At 50.7% G+C, this 22,189-nt stretch overlaps 1 protein-coding gene across 2 annotated transcripts in view; it reads left to right on the top strand.

Moving 5' to 3' along the window:
- The window catches only part of LOC138265897 (tumor necrosis factor receptor superfamily member 10B-like), a 176,477-nt gene extending 156,881 nt beyond the window's left edge, over positions 1–19,596 (top strand). Inside the window, exons 9-10 of one of the 2 annotated variants that reach the window (XM_069214068.1) lie at positions 8,139–8,198; positions 18,240–19,596. In XM_069214068.1, coding sequence (XP_069070169.1) covers positions 8,139–8,198; positions 18,240–18,409 — 230 coding nt within the window. In that variant the 3' untranslated portion in view covers positions 18,410–19,596. The remainder of the gene's footprint in view (positions 1–8,138; positions 8,199–18,239) is intronic. The other variant, XM_069214065.1, reaches the window with a different exon arrangement.
- The last annotated feature ends 2,593 nt before the right edge of the window (positions 19,597–22,189 follow it).

Raw genomic sequence — 22,189 nt, 5'->3', positions numbered from 1 at the left:
AGCTAGAGGCCAAAATCTACAGGTAGGCACTTCGCAAAAAACACCTCTGTTTTCTTCAAAAAATTTGGATGTGTCAACATTGCGCTTTGGGGCGTTTCCTGTCGCGGGCGCTAGGCCTACCCACACAAGTGAGGTATCATTTTTATCGGGAGACTTGGGGGAACGCTGGGTGGAAGGAAATTTGAGGATCCTCTCAGATTCCAGAACTTTCTGTCACCGAAATGTGAGTAAAACTTGTTTTTTTAGCCACTTTTTGAGGTTTGCAAAGGATTCTGGGTAACAGAACCTGGTCCGAGCCCCGCAAGTCACCCCTCCTTGGATTCCCCTAGGTCTCTAGTTTTCAGAAATGCACAGGTTTGGTAGGTTTCCCTAGGTGCCGGCTGAGCTAGAGGCCAAAATCTACAGGTAGGCACTTCGCAAAAAACGGCTCTGTTTTCTTCAAAAAATTTGGATGTGTCAACGTTGCGCTTTGGTGCGTTTCCTGTCGCGGGCGCTGGGCCTACCCACACAAGTGAGGTATCATTTTTATCGGGAGACTTGGGGGAACGCTGGGTGGAAGGAAATTTGAGGATCCTCTCAGATTCCAGAACTTTCTGTCACCGAAATGTGAGGAAAACTTGTTTTTTTAGCCACTTTTTGAGGTTTGCAAAGGATTCTGGGTAACAGAACCTGGTCCGAGCCCCGCAAGTCACCCCTCCTTGGATTCCCCTAGGTCTCTAGTTTTCAGAAATGCACAGGTTTGGTAGGTTTCCCTAGGTGCCGGCTGAGCTAGAGGGCAAAATCTACAGGTAGGCACTTCTCAAAAAACACCTCTGTTTTCTTCCAAAAATTTGGATGTGTCCACGTTGCGCTTTGGGGCGTTTCCTGTTGCAGGCGCTAGGCCTACCCACACAAGTGAGGTATCATTTTTATCGGGAGACTTGGGGGAACGCTGGGTGGAAGGAAATTTGAGGATCCTCTGAGATTCCAGAACTTTCTGTCACCGAAATGTGAGGAAAACTTGTTTTTTTAGCCACTTTTTGAGGTTTGCAAAGGATTCTGGGTAACAGAACCTTGTCCGAGCCCCGCAAGTCACCCCTCCTTGGATTCCCCTAGGTCTCTAGTTTTCAGAAATGCACAGGTTTGGTAGGTTTCCCTAGGTGCCGGCTGAGCTAGAGGCCAGAATCTACAGGTAGGCACTTCGCAAAAAACACCTCTGTTTTCTTCCAAAAATTTGGATGTGTCCACGTTGCGCTTTGGGGCGTTTCCTGTCGCAGGCGCTAGGCCTACCCACACAAGTGAGGTATAATTTTTATCGGGAGACTTGGGGGAACGCTGGGTGGAAGGAAATTTGAGGATCCTCTCAGATTCCAGAACTTTCTGTCACCGAAATGTGAGGAAAACTTGTTTTTTTAGCCACTTTTTGAGGTTTGCAAAGGATTCTGGGTAACAGAACCTTGTCCGAGCCCCGCAAGTCACCCCTCCTTGGATTCCCCTAGGTCTCTAGTTTTCAGAAATGCACAGGTTTGGTAGGTTTCCCTAGGTGCCGGCTGAGCTAGAGGGCAAAATCTACAGGTAGGCACTTCTCAAAAAACACCTCTGTTTTCTTCCAAACATTTGGATGTGTCCACGTTGCGCTTTGGGGCGTTTCCTGTTGCAGGCGCTAGGCCTACCCACACAAGTGAGGTATCATTTTTATCGGGAGACTTGGGGGAACGCTGGGTGGAAGGAAATTTGAGGATCCTCTCAGATTCCAGAACTTTCTGTCACCGAAATGTGAGGAAAACTTGTTTTTTTAGCCACTTTTTGAGGTTTGCAAAGGATTCTGGGTAAAAGAACCTGGTCCGAGCCCCGCAAGTCACCCCTCCTTGGATTCCCCTAGGTCTCTAGTTTTCAGAAATGTACAGGTTTGGTAGGTTTCCCTAGGTGCCGGCTGAGCTAGAGGCCAAAATCTACAGGTAGGCACTTCGCAAAAAACACCTCTGTTTTCTTCAAAAAATTTGGATGTGTCAACATTGCGCTTTGGGGCGTTTCCTGTCGCGGGCGCTAGGCCTACCCACACAAGTGAGGTATCATTTTTATCGGGAGACTTGGGGGAACGCTGGGTGGAAGGAAATTTGAGGATCCTCTCAGATTCCAGAACTTTCTGTCACCGAAATGTGAGGAAAACTTGTTTTTTTAGCCACTTTTTGAGGTTTGCAAAGGATTCTGGGTAACAGAACCTGGTCCGAGCCCCGCAAGTCACCCCTCCTTGGATTCCCCTAGGTCTCTAGTTTTCAGAAATGCACAGGTTTGGTAGGTTTCCCTAGGTGCCGGCTGAGCTAGAGGCCAAAATCTACAGGTAGGCACTTAGCAAAAAACGCCTCTGTTTTCTTCAAAAAATTTGGATGTGTCAACGTTGCGCTTTGGTGCGTTTCCTGTCGCGGGCGCTGGGCCTACCCACACAAGTGAGGTATCATTTTTATCGGGAGACTTGGGGGAACGCTGGGTGGAAGGAAATTTGAGGATCCTCTCAGATTCCAGAACTTTCTGTCACCGAAATGTTAGGAAACTTGTCTTTTTAGCCACTTTTTGAGGTTTGCAAAGGATTCTGGGTAACAGAACCTGGTCCGAGCCCCGCAAGTCACTCCTCCTTGGATTCCCCTAGGTCTCTAGTTTTCAGAGATGCACAGGTTTGGTAGGTTTCCCTATGTGCCGGCTGAGCTAGAGGCCAAAATCTACAGGTAGGCACTTTGGAAAAAACAGCTGTGTTTTCTATAAAAAAAATAGGATGTGTCCATGTTGTGTTTTGGGGCGTTTCCTGTTGCAGGCGCTAGGCCTACCCACACAAGTGAGGTATCAGTTTTATCGGGAGACTTGGGGGAACGCTGGGTGGAAGGAAATTTGAGGATCCTCTCAGATTCCAGAACTTTCTGTCACCGAAATGTGAGGAAAACTTGTTTTTTTAGCCACTTTTTGAGGTTTGCAAATGATTCTGGGTAACAGAACCTGGTCCGAGCCCCGCAAGTCACCCCTCCTTGGATTCCCCTAGGTCTCTAGTTTTCAGAAATGCACAGGTTTGGTAGGTTTCCCTAGGTGCCGGCTGAGCTAGAGGCCAAAATCTACAGGTAGGCACTTCGCAAAAAACACCTCTGTTTTCTTCAAAAAATTTGGATGTGTCAACGTTGTGCTTTGGTGCGTTTCCTGTTGCGGGCGCTGGGCCTACCCACACAAGTGAGGTATCATTTTTATCGGGAGACTTGGGGGAACGCTGGGTGGAAGGAAATTTGAGGATCCTCTCAGATTCCAGAACTTTCTGTCACCGAAATGTTAGGAAAACTTGTTTTTTTAGCCACTTTTTGAGGTTTGCAAAGGATTCTGGGTAACAGAACCTGGTCCGAGCCCCGCAAGTCACTCCTCCTTGGATTCCCCTAGGTCTCTAGTTTTCAGAAATGCACAGGTTTGGTAGGTTTCCCTATGTGCCGGCTGAGCTAGAGGCCAAAATCTACAGGTAGGCACTTTGGAAAAAACAGCTGTGTTTTCTATCAAAAAAATAGGATGTGTCCATGTTGTGTTTTGGGGCATTTCCTGTCGCGGGCACTAGGCCTACCCACACAAGTGAGGTATCATTTTTATCGGGAGACTTGGGGGAACATAGAATAGCAAAACAAGTGTTATTGCCCCTTATCTTTCTCTAAATTCTTTCCTTCCAAATATAAGAGAGTGTGTAAAAAAGACGTCTGTTTGAGAAATGCCCTGCAATTCACATGCTAGTATGGGCACCTCGGAATTCAGCGATGTGCAAATAACCACTGCTCCTCAAAACCTTATCTTGATCCCATTTTGGAAATGCAAAGGTTTTCTTGATACCTCTTTTTCGCTCTTCATATTTCAGCAAATGAATTGCTGTATACCCAGTATAGAATGAAAACCAACTGCAGGGTGCAGCTCATTTATTGGCTCTGGGTACCTAGGGTTCTTGATGAACCTACAAGCCCTTTATATCCCCGCAACCAGAAGAGTCCAGCAGACAAAACGGTATATTGCTTTCAGAAATCTGACATCGCAGGAAAAAGTTACAGAGTAAAACATAAAGAAAAATGGCTGTTGTTTTCAGCTCAATTTCAATATTTTTTTATTTCAGCTGTTATTTTCTGTAGGAAAACCTTGTAGGATCTACACAAATGACCCCTTGCTGAATTCAGAATTTTGTCTAGTTTTCAGAAATGTTTAGCATTCCGGGATCCAGCATTGGTTTCACACCCATTCCTGTCACTAACTGGAAGGAGGCTGAAAGCACCAAATATAGTAGAAATGGGGTATGTCCCAGTAAAATGCCAAATTTGTGTTGAAAAATTTGGTTTTCTGATTCAAGTCTGCCCGTTCCTGAAAGGTGGGAAGATAGTGATTTCAGCACCAGAAACCCTTTGTTGATGGCATTTTCAGGGAAAAAACCACAAGCCTTCTTCGGCAGCCCTTTTTTCCCATTTTTTTGGAAAAAACAAAATTTTCACTGTATTTTGGCTATTTTCTTGGTCTCCTCCAGGGGAAACCACCAACTCTGGGTACCATTAGAATCCCTAGGATGTTGGAAAAAAAGGACGCAAATTTGGCGTGGTTAGCTTATGTGGACAAAAAGTTATGAAGCCCTAAGCGCGAACTACCCCAAATAGCCAAAAAAAGGGCTCAGCACTGGGGGGGAAAAGGCCCAGCAGCTAAGGGGTTAAAGGTCTCAGGCATGGTAATGTCTTTTGGAGTCTGAACAAAAGGCAACTTACCTCAAATGTAATTGCATATGCATCACAAGATCATTGACATAAATAAGTTACCTTCACATGTGTTCTGACATACGAAAACATAGATGGCAGTGATATGACTACACAGGCATTTATCAAAGTCCAACATGTGTCAATGCAAGAAGATAGAAATGTGAGGTTTCATAACCCATGAATACATCACTGTGGTCATATGTTACTGAAATTACACTACACATATCTTTACACACACAGCATATGGTAGCCTTCACTGACACATGTGTTTCTACCATCTCCTGCAACTAAGATACATGGGGAACTATATGTCACACGTGTAGCAGAGCATCATGAAGGCTAAACCAACAACACACCACAGAGAGCACACACATGCACACACAAATTGCCAGGGGTAACATGAAATTGTCATGGCTGTCACATGCCTTGCCATGTATTGGACATAGGTCATCATATCTATTGTGTTGTTGGTAATTGTACATTCATATATCAGACATAACAATGTGGTACACCCACAAATAAGTGTTCGAACACATATGTACACTCATAGTACGCATGTGCTAACATGTATGTAGCTACACATGCACATATGCAGAAGGTATAAGTCATTGCATGCATCAAACACATAAACAAGCATATAGGTTGAACATACCAATGTCACTGTCAAGATATGAATGGATAGGCGCACACATGTAGCCATTCCATAATGACAACATTATTGCACAGCCCATGTGACATGGTATGTGAATCTGGGTGCACTCTAGGCCTCCATAGCAAATGTCCACACATTCCCGTCATGCGTCTAAAATGTATGACACAAACAGCTCAATTTCATACCCCGGAACGCCAGAAAAATTATGCCTGGCCCCTGAGCGTCTATCACAAGTCTTTTTCACTCACAATGGGACAAAATCGACGCATGACCGTCATGCTTCAAAAATGTAGAGGCAAACGCCTAAACGTCATACTTTTCTTTGGAGCAAAAAGACACCTGGCCATGAGCGTCTATCGCACGTCCACAGGCCTTTTTCATGCACAATGCAACAAATCTGACGCATGACCGGCATGGTCCAAAATGTATACACAAATGCCTAAACCATACATCTCTATGAAACAAAAAGGCGCCCGGACCCTGAGCGTCTATTGCAAGTCCACAGGCCTTCTCACCCACAATGGTACCAAATCGACGCATAACCGTCATGCGTAATAAACAACAACTCATAACTGAAAACGTGATGCACAGGCCCAGGAAGTGATGAAACAGGACATCCTGCACACGTGGTACAGTGAGTTCACTTTCACTTCACAGTCTTATTGTATGTGACTGTGTGAGGGTGTCTGGAGTTAGTGTTGTTGGTGGATTGGTGTTTTTGGAGTGTTTTTGTGCTTTGTCCTGTAGCTGTTGTGTCTTTTTTGTCTTTTAATCAGTCTTTTGTAGCGTATTTTGTACTGTGTCTGTCATTCTATTGTGGGGTGTTTGTCTAGGGGTAGGATAGTTTGTTGGGTAGTTGGGGTAGTTTTACATTTTATTTTTTTCCTGCAACTGCTTGATATGAGAGAAAGGGAGGATGGCCAAGATGTTGGCAAAAGAGCTAGGGGCCTTCATTTGGTTTGTGGAGCATTACCTCCATATAATGCTTGTACTGGGTGGTCATGTAATCCAGGGCTACTTCACAGAGGCCAGGAAGCTGTTGTGGGGCAAGGGGCTCCGCCACCTGACTTGAGTATTTGGCACCAGACACAATGACCACCATTGGTGGAGCAGTTGGTAAATATCCCATTTCCATAGCAACACGATTATTTGCATGTGCATGACAGGCGCTGGTATCGTTGAATGCAGCATGTTTTGTCTGAGGATGTGGACATGCAGTATGCCGCCTGTATTAAGAGCCCCAGCACCACCTTAGGGCTGCCATTGTAATATACAATTATGAAGCAGAGGCAGGGTAGAACTGCCATCTTCCCTGAACAATCATAACAATGTGTTGTGATGCATGCATAGCACCACTCTGGTTGGACTAGCACAACATGAGGCCTGCGCCAGGCATCATGTATGGGAGGAAGGCTCAATACCTGTTTGGGTGACAAAAGTACATGCCTCCTGGAAATATGAGAAATTACTTAATGCCAAGTTTCCTGCACTTTGAATGGCTGCTGAGAGCAGGTGTTATAATGGGGCATATAACTGTATTTCATGGGTCCCTATGTACTCAGCAGAAGTCGTGATGATCTGTTCTGTTGCTACTTCTGCTGAGTACATCATTTACCTCCATATAAATAGATGCAGTTGGACCACACCTGCACCATACTGTGCCTTATTTCGCATTAGGCACACACATGGTGGGGGAAAAGGGTGCAATAATGGCCACAATGACTGTAGTGATGCACTTGGTGCAGCCCACTTTCCTTCAATCTGCCCCTTTGTGTCATTGGCCAAGGCCATCTAAGTGAGCTTGACTATGCACTGGGTCCAGACTACTAGCACTTTCCTCTTTGTGTACATTGTATATCACATACACCACAAACTTTATCTATTACCCCACACACACATGTGCTGATTCAGTACCACAGGCCTGCCGCATCTTACTGACAGTATGGGGCTGCCCTGCATCTGCACCATCACTGGCAGATTACTCGGAAACCTGCACCAACACATGCATCCTTGGACCACAGAGCAAGTGTGACTGTGTTGAGGCATATGTCTATGCACATGTTCTTATCCCTTCCTGGACAAATAATGGAACATCATGCCAACAATGGCTGGCCACACAGTATTGGCAAGACATCTGTAATTTTAATCAGTTAGTGTGCAGGTAGGTACAACTAAATGAACATAATTAAACTCCCATGGTATTATTGCTCAAGTGTGTGTGCCTTGTAATGGCACACACATATTAATAACTAGAAACAAGGATGTATCAAAGCATTCCTCAACACTTTGGAATACTCATACAATACTCACACAACCTCTGGGCAGTTGTTTGTCAGTTAACAGTGACAATGAGGTAGATGTCTTAAAAATATGGGGCAGGCTCAAAAGCTATGGGTGTCACAATAGGACAGCCACTGCAACAATCATCGCATGCCCCTCAGGTGCAATATACCTTGACAAGCAGTCCCATATGGTCATGGAGGTGTAAAGCTAAAAACACCTGCATGACAATGCCATGTACATATGGTGCAGTGAAAGGCACCACAGGAGACTCTGGAAAAGTGATGGTTTGTAGGTTCAAGGGTCCCCATTATCTGAGACTATGTGTGATTGACTAATCATAGATGTTTGACAGTTGGTCTGATTTACCACTAGGTTGACTTCATCACTCAGCTTAACAAGTTGATTTGAAACACTGTTGTACATTCACAGAAATGTCCAAATATCACAAAGCTATGTTTTCCTTTCATGTTTTGCAGGTGGTCATCCACCCTACACCGTTGGAGAGGGCACCAGATTAGAAGACCCCAGTGCTGCCAGTAAGTGTCACCTTGTGCGTCATGTGTGAAAATCCAGGGCTTGGTGTGAGTCAGTCTGATGTGTGCAATGCACTGAATAAAAGTTTTGCGTGACCAATGCTATGATATCATTGGAGTTAGGATGCTGACATCATGGCTTGTTTGTTGCACAAGTGGCAACGTGTGCTAGTATGGAATTGTGGGTGTTAGGAAATGGAATGCATGGCCACCTATACATTGATGTCTATCATGAATGAGCAGCTGTTCATGTAATTAGGATGCCTGTTGACAACAACTTTGTCACAGCACTTTTGACAGCACTGTGTGCGACATATAGCTTACACTTACTCACAAATGGTACGTATGAAGGAAATGTATAGATGCCTCCAGGGGGCTTATGTAGGAGACACTTGCACCACTGGTGTCTTTGTACCCTTCAGATATAAATTGAGGCCACAGTAGTGCAAGGAGCCATATTGTGCTGGACAACAGTCAGTAGAGTACACAATTAGTAGACAACTCAGCTCCAGATGTTTGTGGGAAATGTCTATGGATTGTCCCAAGCTAGATCTCAGCAGAATTACCAACATGGTCCTGCCATTATGATATTTGTGAGTGATCTTGGTCACATCACATGTGCATATGATGTGAATGCTGAGTGCATACCTGGTACTTTGTGATGTCTGACATGCATATGCACATGATATTCAATATATAAGAATACTCTAGCAACAACCAGTGCAGTGCCTACTCACTGTGGCCCTAAGATCACCCATACAGCCACCATGTGTGTGCCGCTTTACACATTTAGCACAACATAGCACAGGGTAGGGGGCATTAGTTACTCAATCTGTAGACAACTTTGATGTGTTGGTCATGCTTTGGCCAAACTTTATGGGGACATAGCATTATGTGTACATGTGGGCACATCATGAGCAATGGTGTGCACCCTTGTAACGTATGCTCAGACCAGGTCTTAAATCAGGACACATAAATGAAACTTTACAAAACCTTAGAATAGCCGGTAGTAAGCTTCCAGCACCCATATCTGATGAGCCTCACCTTGAATCCATGATGCCTGAGGAAGCCTTGATGTAGCACCAAGGCGTGCCAAAGTGGTGGATTGCGTACAAAGCACCCCATATTGACAAGGACACAGGAAATCTAGCCTTGTTAGGACATGTGATCCTCACAAGTTTGTTAACACATATGTTGAGCAAGGACGCATTGGTCCACTCACCTCTGGGGCCTGATGGTGAAAAATGGATAGCCATCATCCCAGTGACATGTACATAATACCATAGATGGCTGGTAGGAAATAGTCATAGATTAGGAGTAAGTCATTGTGAGGAATGTGTGGTGGACTGCATGTGTCATCTGCGGATTCAGTGTACATTATGGGGGTCATTCCAACCCTGGCGGTCGGTGTTAAAGCGGCAGCAAAACCGCTAACAGGCTAGCTGTAAAATAAATGGAATTCCGACCCTGGCGGAAACCGCCAACAGAGACCGCCACTTCAACACACCGCCCGCCACGGCGGCACAAACAAACAGCGCGGCGGTCACCGCCAACAGACAGGCGGGAGTCAATGTACCGCCCACCCTATCACAACCCACCAATCCGCCACCTTTTCCGGGGCGGTAGCCCCGCCGATAAAAACACGGCGGAAACAGCCATTTCAAACGGAAAACGCTCACCTCCATACACCCCACGAGGAATTTGGACAGCATGGAACCCGAACTCCACATCCTCCCAGCGATTGTCTTCCTGCTCCTCTACCAGGAGCACGAACGCCGGCGCAGAAGGCAACGGTGAGTACTGCACCTACGACACAGGGGAGGGGGGAGGCAAAAAATTACGGGGACACACATACGCGACACACCCACCCTCACCCACAACAACACACACATCAATGCATAGCAATACATCACAGTTACCCCCCCAAACCCCCTGGAAGAATGCAAAGACAAAAGGAAATGATTATAAACATTGGAATATATTGTATTACTTGCTTTAAAATATATCACACATCACAAACTTTTATATACATAAATTGTCTAGTCCGATATTTGTATCAGGCATTGTCCGTGGACCACTGGGCCCAAATCACATGGGCAAAGCCCACACAGGATACCTGACTCCAACGGAGAGAACACTGCAGGGGCATCAGATAGCAAAACTACAGGCACCTCAGGGGGAAGGGAATGGGGGGCACCTCAGCCAGATGAGTCCACAACGCCAGATCCACGAGGGGCCTCCATGGCCACTGTTCAATCCTGGGGAGTGCAAAGCCACAGTCTCTCAAGTCTCTACAGTGGGTGGCTTGCCCACTGTTACATCCTGGGGAGTGCAAAGCCACAGTCTCTCAAGTCTCTACAGTGGGTGGGTTGCCCACTGCACCATCCTGGGGAGTGCAAAGCCACAGTCTCACAAGTGGATAACAGTCTCCACTGGTACTGGAGGGGGACTGGTGCCCAGAGTGCTTCGTGCAGCCCTGCCCCACACAGATGCGGGCCTGCCCCTTCCGCCAATGGGCCAGCGGTGCTTGAGATGAAGGGCCCAGTTCAGCGGTGCTTGAGACGGCGGTGCCCTGTTCAGCGGTGCTTGAGACAGCGGTGCCCTGTTCAGCGGTGCTTGAGATGAAGGGCACAGTTCAGCGGTGCTTGAGACGGCAGTGCCCTGTTCAGCGGTGCTTGAGACGGCGGTGCCCTGTTCAGCGGTGCTTGAGATGAAGGGCACAGTTCACCGGTGCTTGAGACGGCGGTGCCCTGTTCAGCGGTGTTTGAGATGAAGGGCCCAGTTCAGCGGTGCTTGAGACGGCGGTGCCCTGTTCAGCGGTGCTTGAGACGGCGGTGCCCTGTTCAGCGGTGCTTGAGATGAAGGGCCCAGTTCAGCGGTGCTTGAGACGGCGGTGCCCTGTTCAGCGGTGTTTGAGACGGCGGTGCCCTGTTCAGCGTTGCTTGAGATGAAGGGCACAGTTCAGCGGTGCTTGAGACGGCGGTGCCCTGTTCAGCGGTGCTTGAGATGAAGGGCCCAGTTCAGCGGTGCTTGAGACGGCGGTGCCCTGTTCAGCGGTGCTTGAGACGGCGGTGCCCTGTCAGCGGTGCTTGAGATGAAGGGCACAGTTCAGCGGTGCTTGAGACGGCGGTGCCCTGTTCAGCGGTGCTTGAGACGCCGGTGCCCTGTTCAGTGGTGCTTGAGGCGGCGGTGCCGTGTTCAGCGGTGCTTGAGATGAAGGGCCCAGTTCAGCGGTGCTTGAGACGGCGGTGCCCTGTTCAGCGGTGCTTCGGATGAGTTACCAGTTCAGCGGATCCGCCCATGGCGTGGAGGTCATTCGCCACCTGACCTGTGGCTGGCTGCGCCTTCCTGCCCACCTGGGATGGGGCTGGTGGGGCCCTCCTGGGCTGCAGTACCGGGCCTGTTGGTGTCCTCCTGCCCACCTGGGATGGGGCTTGCGGGGCGGTCCTGAACAGCTGGGCTGCTGGCGGTCTTGTTGGGCGTGCTGCCCTTCCCAGCCTTCCCTGTTCGCCTGTGGCCCTTCCCCACCTTTGGCGGTGTGCCAGCTGGCACCACACTCCCTGCCAGAGCCATGGTAGGGATTTTGGTCCCTGGTGTTTTAGGCCTCTCGCGCCAGCCACTGACAATCTTCGCATGTTTTTGCGGGGGTGGGCTGGCCGTGCCTTGGCTCCCTACTGAACTGGCTGCCCTTGAGGGTGGGGGACTCCACAGTCCATGGCAGACTGTCTTCACAGGGCCCGCTTTTGTGGTGGCTGAGGTGCTTACTGGAGTCCTATGAGATGGACGGGGTGGGGGAGTTGTAGGAAAGAGGTCAAGTTTTGATAGGAAAAGAATTTTAGGAAGAGAGGGACGGGTAGGTGCAGTGGCTATGGGAGTGGAGGAAGAGGTTGTGGTTGTAGGAGTCTTAAGTCTGGTGTCTTTGGGTGCAGGTGCTTGGGCTGGAGGCTGTCGTGAGGTGAATGGCTGTTGGGTGGGTGGCTGCCTGCGTTTGTGTAGCTTGGAAGAGGGGGTGACAGACACACTGGGAGAGGACACAGGGGACGTGTGAATGGTAGTGGGGGTGGTGACTGCATGTGTGCGGAGGGTTCTGGTGGGTGTGCTGGTGATGGACGTAGTGGCTGAAGATGTTGTGCATGCAGGTGTGAGTGGAGACGTCACAGGGAGGGAGGAGGGAGACGAGGAGGAGGGGGACACAGTGGAGGCAGTGGATGTTGGTATATTTGCATGTGGATGTTGCTTGTGTGAATGCTTATGTGATGTGTGGCGCTTATGTCTGGATGAGCTTTCCTTGGGTGTTGAGGTGTGTGCAGGCTGGTCTGATGGTGTGTCTGGGATAGGCAGAGGTACAGGGGATTGGGTATGGGTGGAGGAAGTTGGAGGGGGGAGGCTAGAGACAAGGGACAATAGCTGCCATCAGTGCTGAGGCCAGAGTGTTGAACGATCGCTGATGGGCAGCCTGACCAGAATGAATGCCCTCCAGGTATGCATTACTCTGGTGCGCCTCCCTTTCTACACCCTGGATGGCATTCAAAAGGGTAGACTGCCCAACAATGAGCGTCCTCAGGAGGTCAATGACCTCCTCACTGAGGGCAGCAGGGGTGACAGGGGCAGGGCCTGAGGTGCCTGGGGCGAAGGAGATGCCCACCTTCCTGGGTGAGCGGGCCCGGGGCAAACGCTGAAGGGCTGCTGGGAGGGCGGTGCTGGTGCGCTGGGTGGCGGCTGTACCTGTTGTTGCGGGAGGTACAGATGTTGCCGCCACGACAAGGGAGCTTCCTTCAGAGGACGAGTCGCTGTCACTGACATCAGCACGAGTCCCCGCTGTGGAGCTCCCCTCGCCCTCCGTCTCACTGGTGAATTCCGATTCCGTTGCATGGCCCGCCATGGCCATGTGAGATGCCGCTCCCTCGTGCTCCGATGCCACTTCTCCTCCGCCTGATGATGCTAATGCACAAATGAACAGGAAGACAACAAAAAAGGGGGGTGTGGAAAAATAAAGAAATGTTGAGTGCATGCATTGGCGACACCGTTGGCGGACAGGACAGACACAGAAGCCCCCTGCACTACGCCGCGCACTTGGGGTCGACTACGCAATCCGTGGGACATGGCCTACAAGCCTATGGGCGACATCTGCACACATACATGACACAGGGCAATGAATAGCTGTACTTGGCACCCTACAGAGGTGGGGGGCACAGGGCCATGCCTTACGGAGGGACCTAGCCTACAGATAGGGATACCCACAGCCCTCCTCCCCACCCAGACACCTCCACTGCGCGCAAAGTCACCAGGATTTGAGTGTACTCACCCCTTTGTGTCTGCTGTGAAGTCCTCACGTGCCCATCCAAATCGGGGTAGGCCACCGCCAGGATCCGGGACATCAGGGGGTCAAAGTCCGACTGGCACCCCTCCCACGTTGGGAGGCCATCCCCAGCTGAGCCTCCGCCGTCTTCCTGCTCCAGCGTCGGATGTCCTCCCATCTCTTCCGGCAGTGAGTGCCCCGTCTGTGGTGGACCCCCAGGGCCCGGACATCCTTGGCGATGGCACGCCAAATGTCTATCTTCTGGTGGGTGCTGACCTATGTGAAATGTACAGGGGGAGAAAAAAAGTCATCACCATCTGCACCCTCAATGTGAGTGGCCCCCCATCCCTACCCTTGCCATGTGGCACATCCTGTCATCCGTCGTTTTATGCATGCCTCATTCGCTCCCCTCCCCACCATCTTTCATCCACCCGACTCAACACAGGCATTGGCCACAAAGCATGGTCCCAGTGTACTTACCTGTTGGTCTAGAGGACCGTAGAGTAGCGCATACTGGGGGAGGACCCCATCCACGAGTTTCTCCAATTCCTGAGCAGTGAAGGCAGGGGCCCTTTCCCCAGTTGCATGAGCCATTGTCTCTTCCAGACCGAGGTCACAGCAGCACTTGCAGTGTAGGTTCTCTCCTGTCGAAGATCAGGTATCGAGTTATTAAGCAGATAGAAAATGGCGGTCACGCCCGCGGCGGTGCGTACCGCGACAGTGCGTACCGCGCCCGCCGGCGCACATCGTCATTGGCTCCTGAGACCCATAGGGTTCAATGTTAACCAATGCTGCTTTGCGCCGCGGTCTTCGACCGCCTACCGCCACGGTGTGCCACGCCAGCGCATTGACCTCACATCCCATTGTCACACTTCACAGGTCAGGCAGCCGCCATTTCAAGTGCCCACATGGCTTCATTTCTACTGCGTCACACATACCTAGGCCTTGCATCGACACTCATACAAGCCATACAATGCATTGGGAATCGTGTTATGTGCAAGCTGTGGGAACGTACCTGTGGGTTGATTGACTCTGTGCTCGCTGTAGTCCTCCATAGGCACCGTCCGCTGGGACATGCGAGGAGATGGAGAAATCTTCCCGTGTACAGACAGCTGGTGGACCTGTCGACAATGGAGGAAAGACATGTCATACTGACATACAGGCTTGACCGAGCCACTATACAGGAACTGTGTGCCCAGCTGGAGCCAGACCTGATGTCACCAATCCGCCAACCCACAGGGATTCCCCCCTCTAGTGCAGGTGCTGTCAGTACTCCATTTCCTAGCAAGTGGGTCATTTCAAACAACAGTGGCCATATCATCAGGGATGTCCCAGCCCATGTTTTCCAAGGTGTTGTCCAGAGTGTTGTCTGCCCTGCTCAAACACATGCGGAGCTACATTGTCTTCCCTGAGGTGGGGGATTTGGCTACAGTGAAGGGTGATTTCTATGCCCTTGAACATATACCCAACATCATTGGTGACATTGATGGGACACATGTTGCTTTGGTCCCCCCCAGCAGGAGTGAACAGGTGTACAGGAACAGGAAGAGTTATCATTCCATGAATGTCCAGATGGTCTGTTTGGCTGACCAGTACATCTCCCATGTTAATGCAAGTTCCCTGGGTCAGTGCATGACATGTACATCATGCGGAATAGCAGCATCCCTTACGTGATGGGTCAACTCCAGAGGCACCGTGTGTGGCTAATTGGTGACTCTGGTTACCCCAACCTGTCATGGCTACTGACCCCAGTGAGGAATCCCAGGACAAGGGCAGAGGAACGGTACAATGAGGCCCATGGCCGTACTAGGAGGGTGATCGAGCGGACCTTCGGCCTCCTGAAGGCCAGGTTTAGGTGCCTCCATATGACTGGTGGATCCCTAATGTACTCACCAAAGAAGGTGTGCCAGATCATCGTGGCCTGCTGTATGCTTCACAACCTGGCTTTGCGACGCCAGGTGCCTTTTCTGCAGGAGGATGGTCCAGATGGTGGTGTTGTAGAAGCTGTGGAGCCTGTGGAGAGTGAAGAGGAGGAAGGCGAAGAAGACGACATAGAGAACAGGAACACAGTAATACAGCAGTATTTCCAATGACACATAGGTAAGAATCCACACCGGCATATTACATATACTTAACCCCTACTACCTCTCTACTGTCTGACCTTTTCCCCCAGTGTATGGTAACTGAGTTGTGACTTTCCCTTCCGATTTCAGAGATGTGGGCCCCACTGCGTGACATCTGCTTTGTTTCCCCATGGACTACAGCTGTGTGACAGTGGTATGTTGGCATCACAATGTGAATATGCCATTTGGCACGGTAATGTCTAATACATTTGTACAAAATCACAGCCAGACTCCAGATTGTTTTATGCAATAAGTGTGTTTATTACAGTGCTCTAAATTGGTGGGTGGTTGCAAATCGTAGAGGGGTGATGGTGGAGGATTGTCCATGGCAGAGTCCAGACTATCAGTATCACAAGTGCATTGTCCAGATGCCTGTGGAAAGATGAGCAGGGGCAGTTTAAGGTTGGACAGGGTGTCAATGTGGGACAGTGGGATGACAATCAGGGAGGTATCCTTTCCTGGCTGGGGTCTTGGCATCTTACTCTGTCTTCTTCCTGGATCTAAGGGCCCGCTTGCGGGGTGGTTCTCCTTCTGCAGGGGGTGGGGTTCTGGTGGCCTGTTGGTCTTGTGTCGGGGCCTCCTGTCCACTAGCGCCGGCGGAGGTGGTAGGCAGTTCTTGGTCCATGCTAGTGACAGGGTCCCTTTGTGGTGCCACAGTGTCCCGCAATGTGGTGACTACCTGATTCAGAGCCACTACGATGGTGCCCATGGCGGAACTGATGTTTCTTAGTTCTTCCCTGAACCCCATATACTGTTGCTCCTGCAGAAGCTGGATCTCCTGAAACCTGGCCAGGACGGTCGCCATCGTCTCCTGGGAGTGGTGGTATGCTCCCATGATGGAGGAGAGGGCCTCGTGGAGAGTGGGTTCCCTGGGCCTGTCCCCCCCCTGTTGCACAGCAGCCCTCCGAGTTCCCCTGTGTTCCTGGGCCTCTGTCCCCTGGACCGTGTGCCCACTACCACTGCCCCCAGGTCCCTGTTGTTGTTGGGGTGGTGGGTTAACCTGGGTGCCCTGTAGTGGTGGACACACCGCTGATTGACGTGTCCTGGGGACAGAGATATGGGCCCGCTGGGTGGGTGCTTTGCTGGTGTTCCCAGAGGGGGGAAGGTCTGCTGTGGCCTGTGACTGGGTGTGGGGAACCGACTGTCCCGAGGTCCCCGATGGGCCGGGCTGGTCATCTAGATTCAGGGAGACAGAGCTGCTGTCATCACTGTGGGCCTCTTCTGGGGGTGGAGTGGACATTTGTGGACCCTCCTGCGCGGTGACGTGGCGTTCGGGTCCTGCAGGGGTATAAAAGTATGGTTATTGCTTCTGTGTGTGCCATAGCGTGCAATGGGTGGGTGCCCATGTACCCCTGTGCTTGCATTCCTGTGTGGGGGCTTTTGTGACGGTGGTTTGGGGGGGGGATGGGTATGTGCAGTGGGCATGCTTAGGTGATGGGTGTCCATGCTTTGTGGTCGCATGCAGGGCTTGGTGTTGGGATGGGTGGGTTGTGATGGTGAGACATTTGCAAGGAGTAGGTGTGATGAGGGTGGGGGTGAGGGTGGGGGTATGAGTTGGCATGCTGGTGGTGTGGGGGGGATGAAGTAGTTAAGATTTGACTTACCAGAGTCCATTCCTCCAGATACTCCTGCGAGGCCCTCAGGATGCAGGATCGCCAAGACCTGCTCCTCCCATGTTGTAAATTCTGGGGGAGGAGGTGAGGGTCCGCCGCCAGCCCGCTGCACCGCGATGTTGTGCCTGGATACCATTGAACGCACCTTCCCCCGTAGGTCGTTCCACTGCTTCCTGATGTCGTCCCTATTTTGTGGGTGCTGTCCCACAGCATTGACCCTGTCCACTATTCTTCTCCATAGCTCCATCTTCCTGGCAATGGTGGTGTGCTGCACCTGTGTCCCGAAGAGCTGTGGCTCTACCCGTACAATTTCCTCCACCATGACCCTGAGGTCAGCCTCAGAAAACCTGGGGTGTCTTTGTGGTGCCATGGGGTGGTGTGGGTGATGTGTGGGGTGGATTGTGTGGTGCTAAGTGTGGTGATGTGTATTTGTGTGTAGTTTGAAGTGCGTGGTAATATTGCTGGGTGACAGTGAATTGCGCGGCTGGGTGCTCGGGTCTCTTTCCTCTGTGCGTGTTCACGAATCTCTAGGAGTGGGGGTTTGTGTGTGATGTGGGTGTGTGTTTTATATTGTGTTGGGTGTGTGGGAGTGTTGTTTGTATGTGTATCAGGTGTGTGTAATTCGAATTGTCCAATGTGGCTGTGTTTTGTAAGTGTGTGTGTATTTTGAGCGCGGCGGTGTGTACCGCCAATGGAATACCGCGGTTGAAAGATTCGTGTGTCGTGATAGTGTGGGCGTATTTCTGTTGGCGTGACGGTGGAGGTTTGGTCATCGCCAGTTTCTCGCTGGCCTTTGGTGTGGCGGACTTTTGTGGATGTCTGTATTTTGGCGGTTTGCCTGTTGTGGGTCAGAATGGCCGTGGCGGTTTACCGCGGCCGCGGCGGTGTTATGGCGGTCTTCTGCACGGCGGTAAGCGCCTTTTACCGCCGAGGTTGGAATGACCACCTATATATCTGTTCTACCTTCACCCAATGCTGTATTTAATGCTTGATTCTCCTCATTTTTCAGTTGCCAATATGACACCTGACGAACATCATGCTTTCCACAAAAGGGGAGACAAGTACCGTCACATTTTGGATGTCAATGCCAGGTACCTGAAGAAAAAGGCCACAGGGGCATGGCGTGCTTTCGCACATGAGAGACCTCCGCAGCAGCCACCAAAAAGCAGGCAACATTAGGGAAAACATCAGGGGTCCAGGGGGCCTCTGTGGCTCCGACCCCATCCACTTCTGCTGCACCTGTAACAAGCCAACCACCCATGCAGCCACCTGCTGCAGTATTGAACCCGAACTTTGAAAGTGACATGAGATGGGACAGGGCCGCCAGGATGGCCGGATTGGACAGGAGAGTGCAAAAAATAGAAAAATATTGAAGTACTGCAAAAGATAGTTGGAAAAATTGTGATGTGGCACAGGCACAACCTCCCAGTTCCTTTCCTCTCCCTTTTACTGTTGTTAATAATTTTAGATTGTTTTTTAGATGGGTAGTGTTAGGCATGTGAAGTAGGGTAGGGTACTTTCCAGGCACGCGACCCCGGGTAGGTTGAAGTGCAGGACTTGAGGAAGACATCAATGCATTCTCCTTTGGTCTGAGGGTTACGCGTCCCTAAGATGCCTGATTTCCACCTGGGATGGGCGACCTACTGTGTGACTGACCTTGACGACTAGTCTACGTATAGTAAGTGACTTTATAGCACTCACTACACCTTTGCATAGGAGAAGTTACTAAACACGGTCCTGATGAAGCGCCATTGGATCATTTATTGACCGCACGGGCGCGAAACATGTCGACTCCTTAGTGTTAGGATAGAGTATACCTCTTCCTTCCCTTTAAGTAGGAGTATCGGTGGCCATTATTCCCTCCAAGTACTCCTCTAATGTTTTTAATCTTGGCCTGACCGCTTCTTTGAGTAATTAACTTTAAATACCGGGTGTACAGAGCCAATTTTAACTCACTTTTTACTCTCCTTCCTCTCTACTGTCAGCATGTACTGCAGATATCAATGAATCTGCATTATCACTTTCGGTTTAGTGCCACCACCATATGAGTGGTGACCCGTCAGATATTGCAGTGCCGGTCTGACGTGGAGTTAGCCCAATGATGATGCTTAGCGTCTTCATTGACGCATGAGGGCACTCCTATCACAATACCGATACTTGGCGTCCTTTCTTGACACATTTTCCTGGAACAGTGTACTCTTTTCATTTATTGGTCTATGCTTAGGGAGAACGTACACTGGACCATTATTCTCCCAGTCCCTCCTTTTGTTTAATGGTAGTGTAGGGTAGGCATAGGTTAGATTAAGTATACTTGGGGGTGGGTTTTAAATTTTTTTTATTTAGGGAGCTGGGTGGGGGGTCATGTTGGAGCATATGTGTAAAAAAATAATAAAATAATAAAAAATTAAACAAAATACAAAACAAAAATGTATTTGTTTAGGCCTTAGGTTAAGTTAGTACATGTGTAGTCATAGCTTATGTTGTTGTACTTGTATCTTGTCTCTTAAGGGGGTGCAGTGACAATGTTTAGAGTGTGGCATTTTATGTTTCAGATTAGTTTAGAACAGGTTAGATAGGTGTAGTTGTAAGTTAAGTTAGTTTAGTGTAGGATAGTTTTTATGATAGTTTTAGGTATGTAGTTTTAAATCATTTAAAATAAATCCTGTTTGTATGAGACTATTATTTTGCCATGTTGATTGAGTGTCTGGGGGTTCACATGTGTGCACTGGCCAAGTTGGAGGACTAGCCTAGCGTATGCTTACTGTCTTGATTTCCATGGATTACCATGTGCATCCCCTATGACCAAGGAGCTATTAGATTGGCTGCTAAATAACATCAGCTAGTCCATACATTTGCTATCCACTGTTCCAGCCATTCACAGTGTATGTATACTTTGGGGGTCATTCCAACCCTGGCGGTCGGTGCTAAAGCGGAGGCCAACCCGCCAACAGGCAGGCGGTCAAAAAAATGGTATTCTGACCCTGGCGGTAACCGGCAACACAGCCCGCCACTTTAACACTCCGACCGCCACGGCGGGACAGACAAACAGCGTGGCGGTCACCGCCAACAGGCAGGCGGCAGACAATGTACCGCCCACCCTATCACAACTCACCAATCCGCCACCTTTTCCGGGGCGGGAGGCCCGCCGATAAAAACACGGCGGCAACAGACTACGAACGGGAAAACGCTCACCTCTATGCACGCCACGAGGAATCTGGACAGCATGGAACCCGAATTAAACATCCTACCAGCTATTGTCTACCTGCTCATCTACCACGAGTACGAACGCCGGCGCAGACGACAACAGAGTACTGCACCTACGACACAGGGGGGGGGGGCGACGAGAAAAGTTTACGGCCACACACATACGCGACACACCCACCCCCCCACCCACCCCCCAACTATCTACACACCAATGCAGAGCAACAAGTCAGAGTGACACCCCCCAAACCCCCCAGAAGAATGCAAAGACATCATTAAAAAGAACTATAAAATTTATGTATAAAATAGGTGCATTGAAGTCATGGTAAATATGCTGTATGAAATATACAAAAGAAATAATGAACATAGTGCAAAGTATAAACATAGTCAATAAGTCCTGCACAGTCCGTTAAATATCCATAGTCCGTGGGCCAATGTGTACAAACACATGGGCAAAGCCCACACAGGAGACCGGATACCATTGGAGAGAACACTGCAGGGGCATCAGATGATAAAACTACAGGCACCTCAGGGGGGAGGGAAAGGGGGGCACCTCAGCCACATGAGTCCACGACGCCAGATCCACGAGGGGCCTCCATGCCCACTGTGCCATCCTGGGGAGTGCAAAGCCACAGTCTCTCAAGTCTCTACAGTGGAAGGGTTGCCCACTGTGCCATCCTGGGGAGTGCAAAGCCACAGTCTCTCAAGTCTCTACAGTGGGAGGTTTGCCCACTGTGCCATCCTGGGGAGTGCAAAGCCACAGTCTCTCAAGTCTCTACAGTGGGAGGGTTGGCCACTGTGCCATCCTGGGGAGTGCAAAGCCACAGTCCATCAGATGGATAACCGACTCCACTGGTATTGGAGGAGGCATGGTGCCCAGAGTGCTTCGTGAACACCTGCTCGACACAGAACCAGCACTGTCAATGGACCAACGGTGCTTGAGACGGCGGTGCCCAGCGGAGCGGTGCTTGACAGGAAGGGCCCAGCGGAGCGGTGCTTGACAGGAAGGGCCCAGCGGAGCGGTGCTTGACAGGAAGGGCCCAGCGGAGCGGTGCTTGAGATGAAGGGCCCAGCGGAGCGGTGCTTGACAGGAAGGGCCCAGCGGAGCGGTGCTTGACAGGAAGGGCCCAGCGGAGCGGTGCTTGAGACGGCGGTGCCCAGCGGAGCGGTGCTTGACAGGAAGGGCCCAGCGGAGCGGTGCTTGACAGGAAGGGCCCAGCGGAGCGGTGCTTGACAGGAAGGGCCCAGCGGAGCGGTGCTTGAGACGGCGTTGCCCAGCGGAGCGGTGCTTGACAGGAAGGGCCCAGCGGAGCGGTGCTTGAGACGGCGGTGCCCAGCGGAGCGGTGCTTGACAGGAAGGGCCCAGCGGAGCGGTGCTTGACAGGAAGGGCCCAGCGGAGCGGTGCTTGACAGGAAGGGCCCAGCGGAGCAGTGCTTGAGACGGCGGTGCCCAGCGGAGCGGTGCTTGACAGGAAGGGCCCAGCAGAGCGGTGCTTGAGACGGCGTTGCCCAGCGGAGCGGTGCTTGACAGGAAGGGCCCAGCGGAGCGGTGCTTGACAGGAAGGGCCCAGCGGAGCGGTGCTTGAGACGGCGGTGCCCAGCAGAGCGGTGCTTGACAGGACGGGCCCAGCGGAGCGGTGCTTGAGACGGCGGGGCCCTGTTCAGCGGTGCCTGTCTTGGCGGGGCCCTGTTCAGCGGTGCCTGACTTGGCGGGGCCCTGTTCAGCGGTGCTCTTCACGGCGGGGCCCTGTTCAGCGG

This window comes from Pleurodeles waltl, chromosome 11 (assembly GCF_031143425.1).
Source record: "Pleurodeles waltl isolate 20211129_DDA chromosome 11, aPleWal1.hap1.20221129, whole genome shotgun sequence".
NCBI lineage: Eukaryota > Metazoa > Chordata > Amphibia > Caudata > Salamandridae > Pleurodeles > Pleurodeles waltl.
Note: the sequence above shows the minus strand (reverse complement) of the source record. Positions and strands in the feature narration are given on the sequence as shown.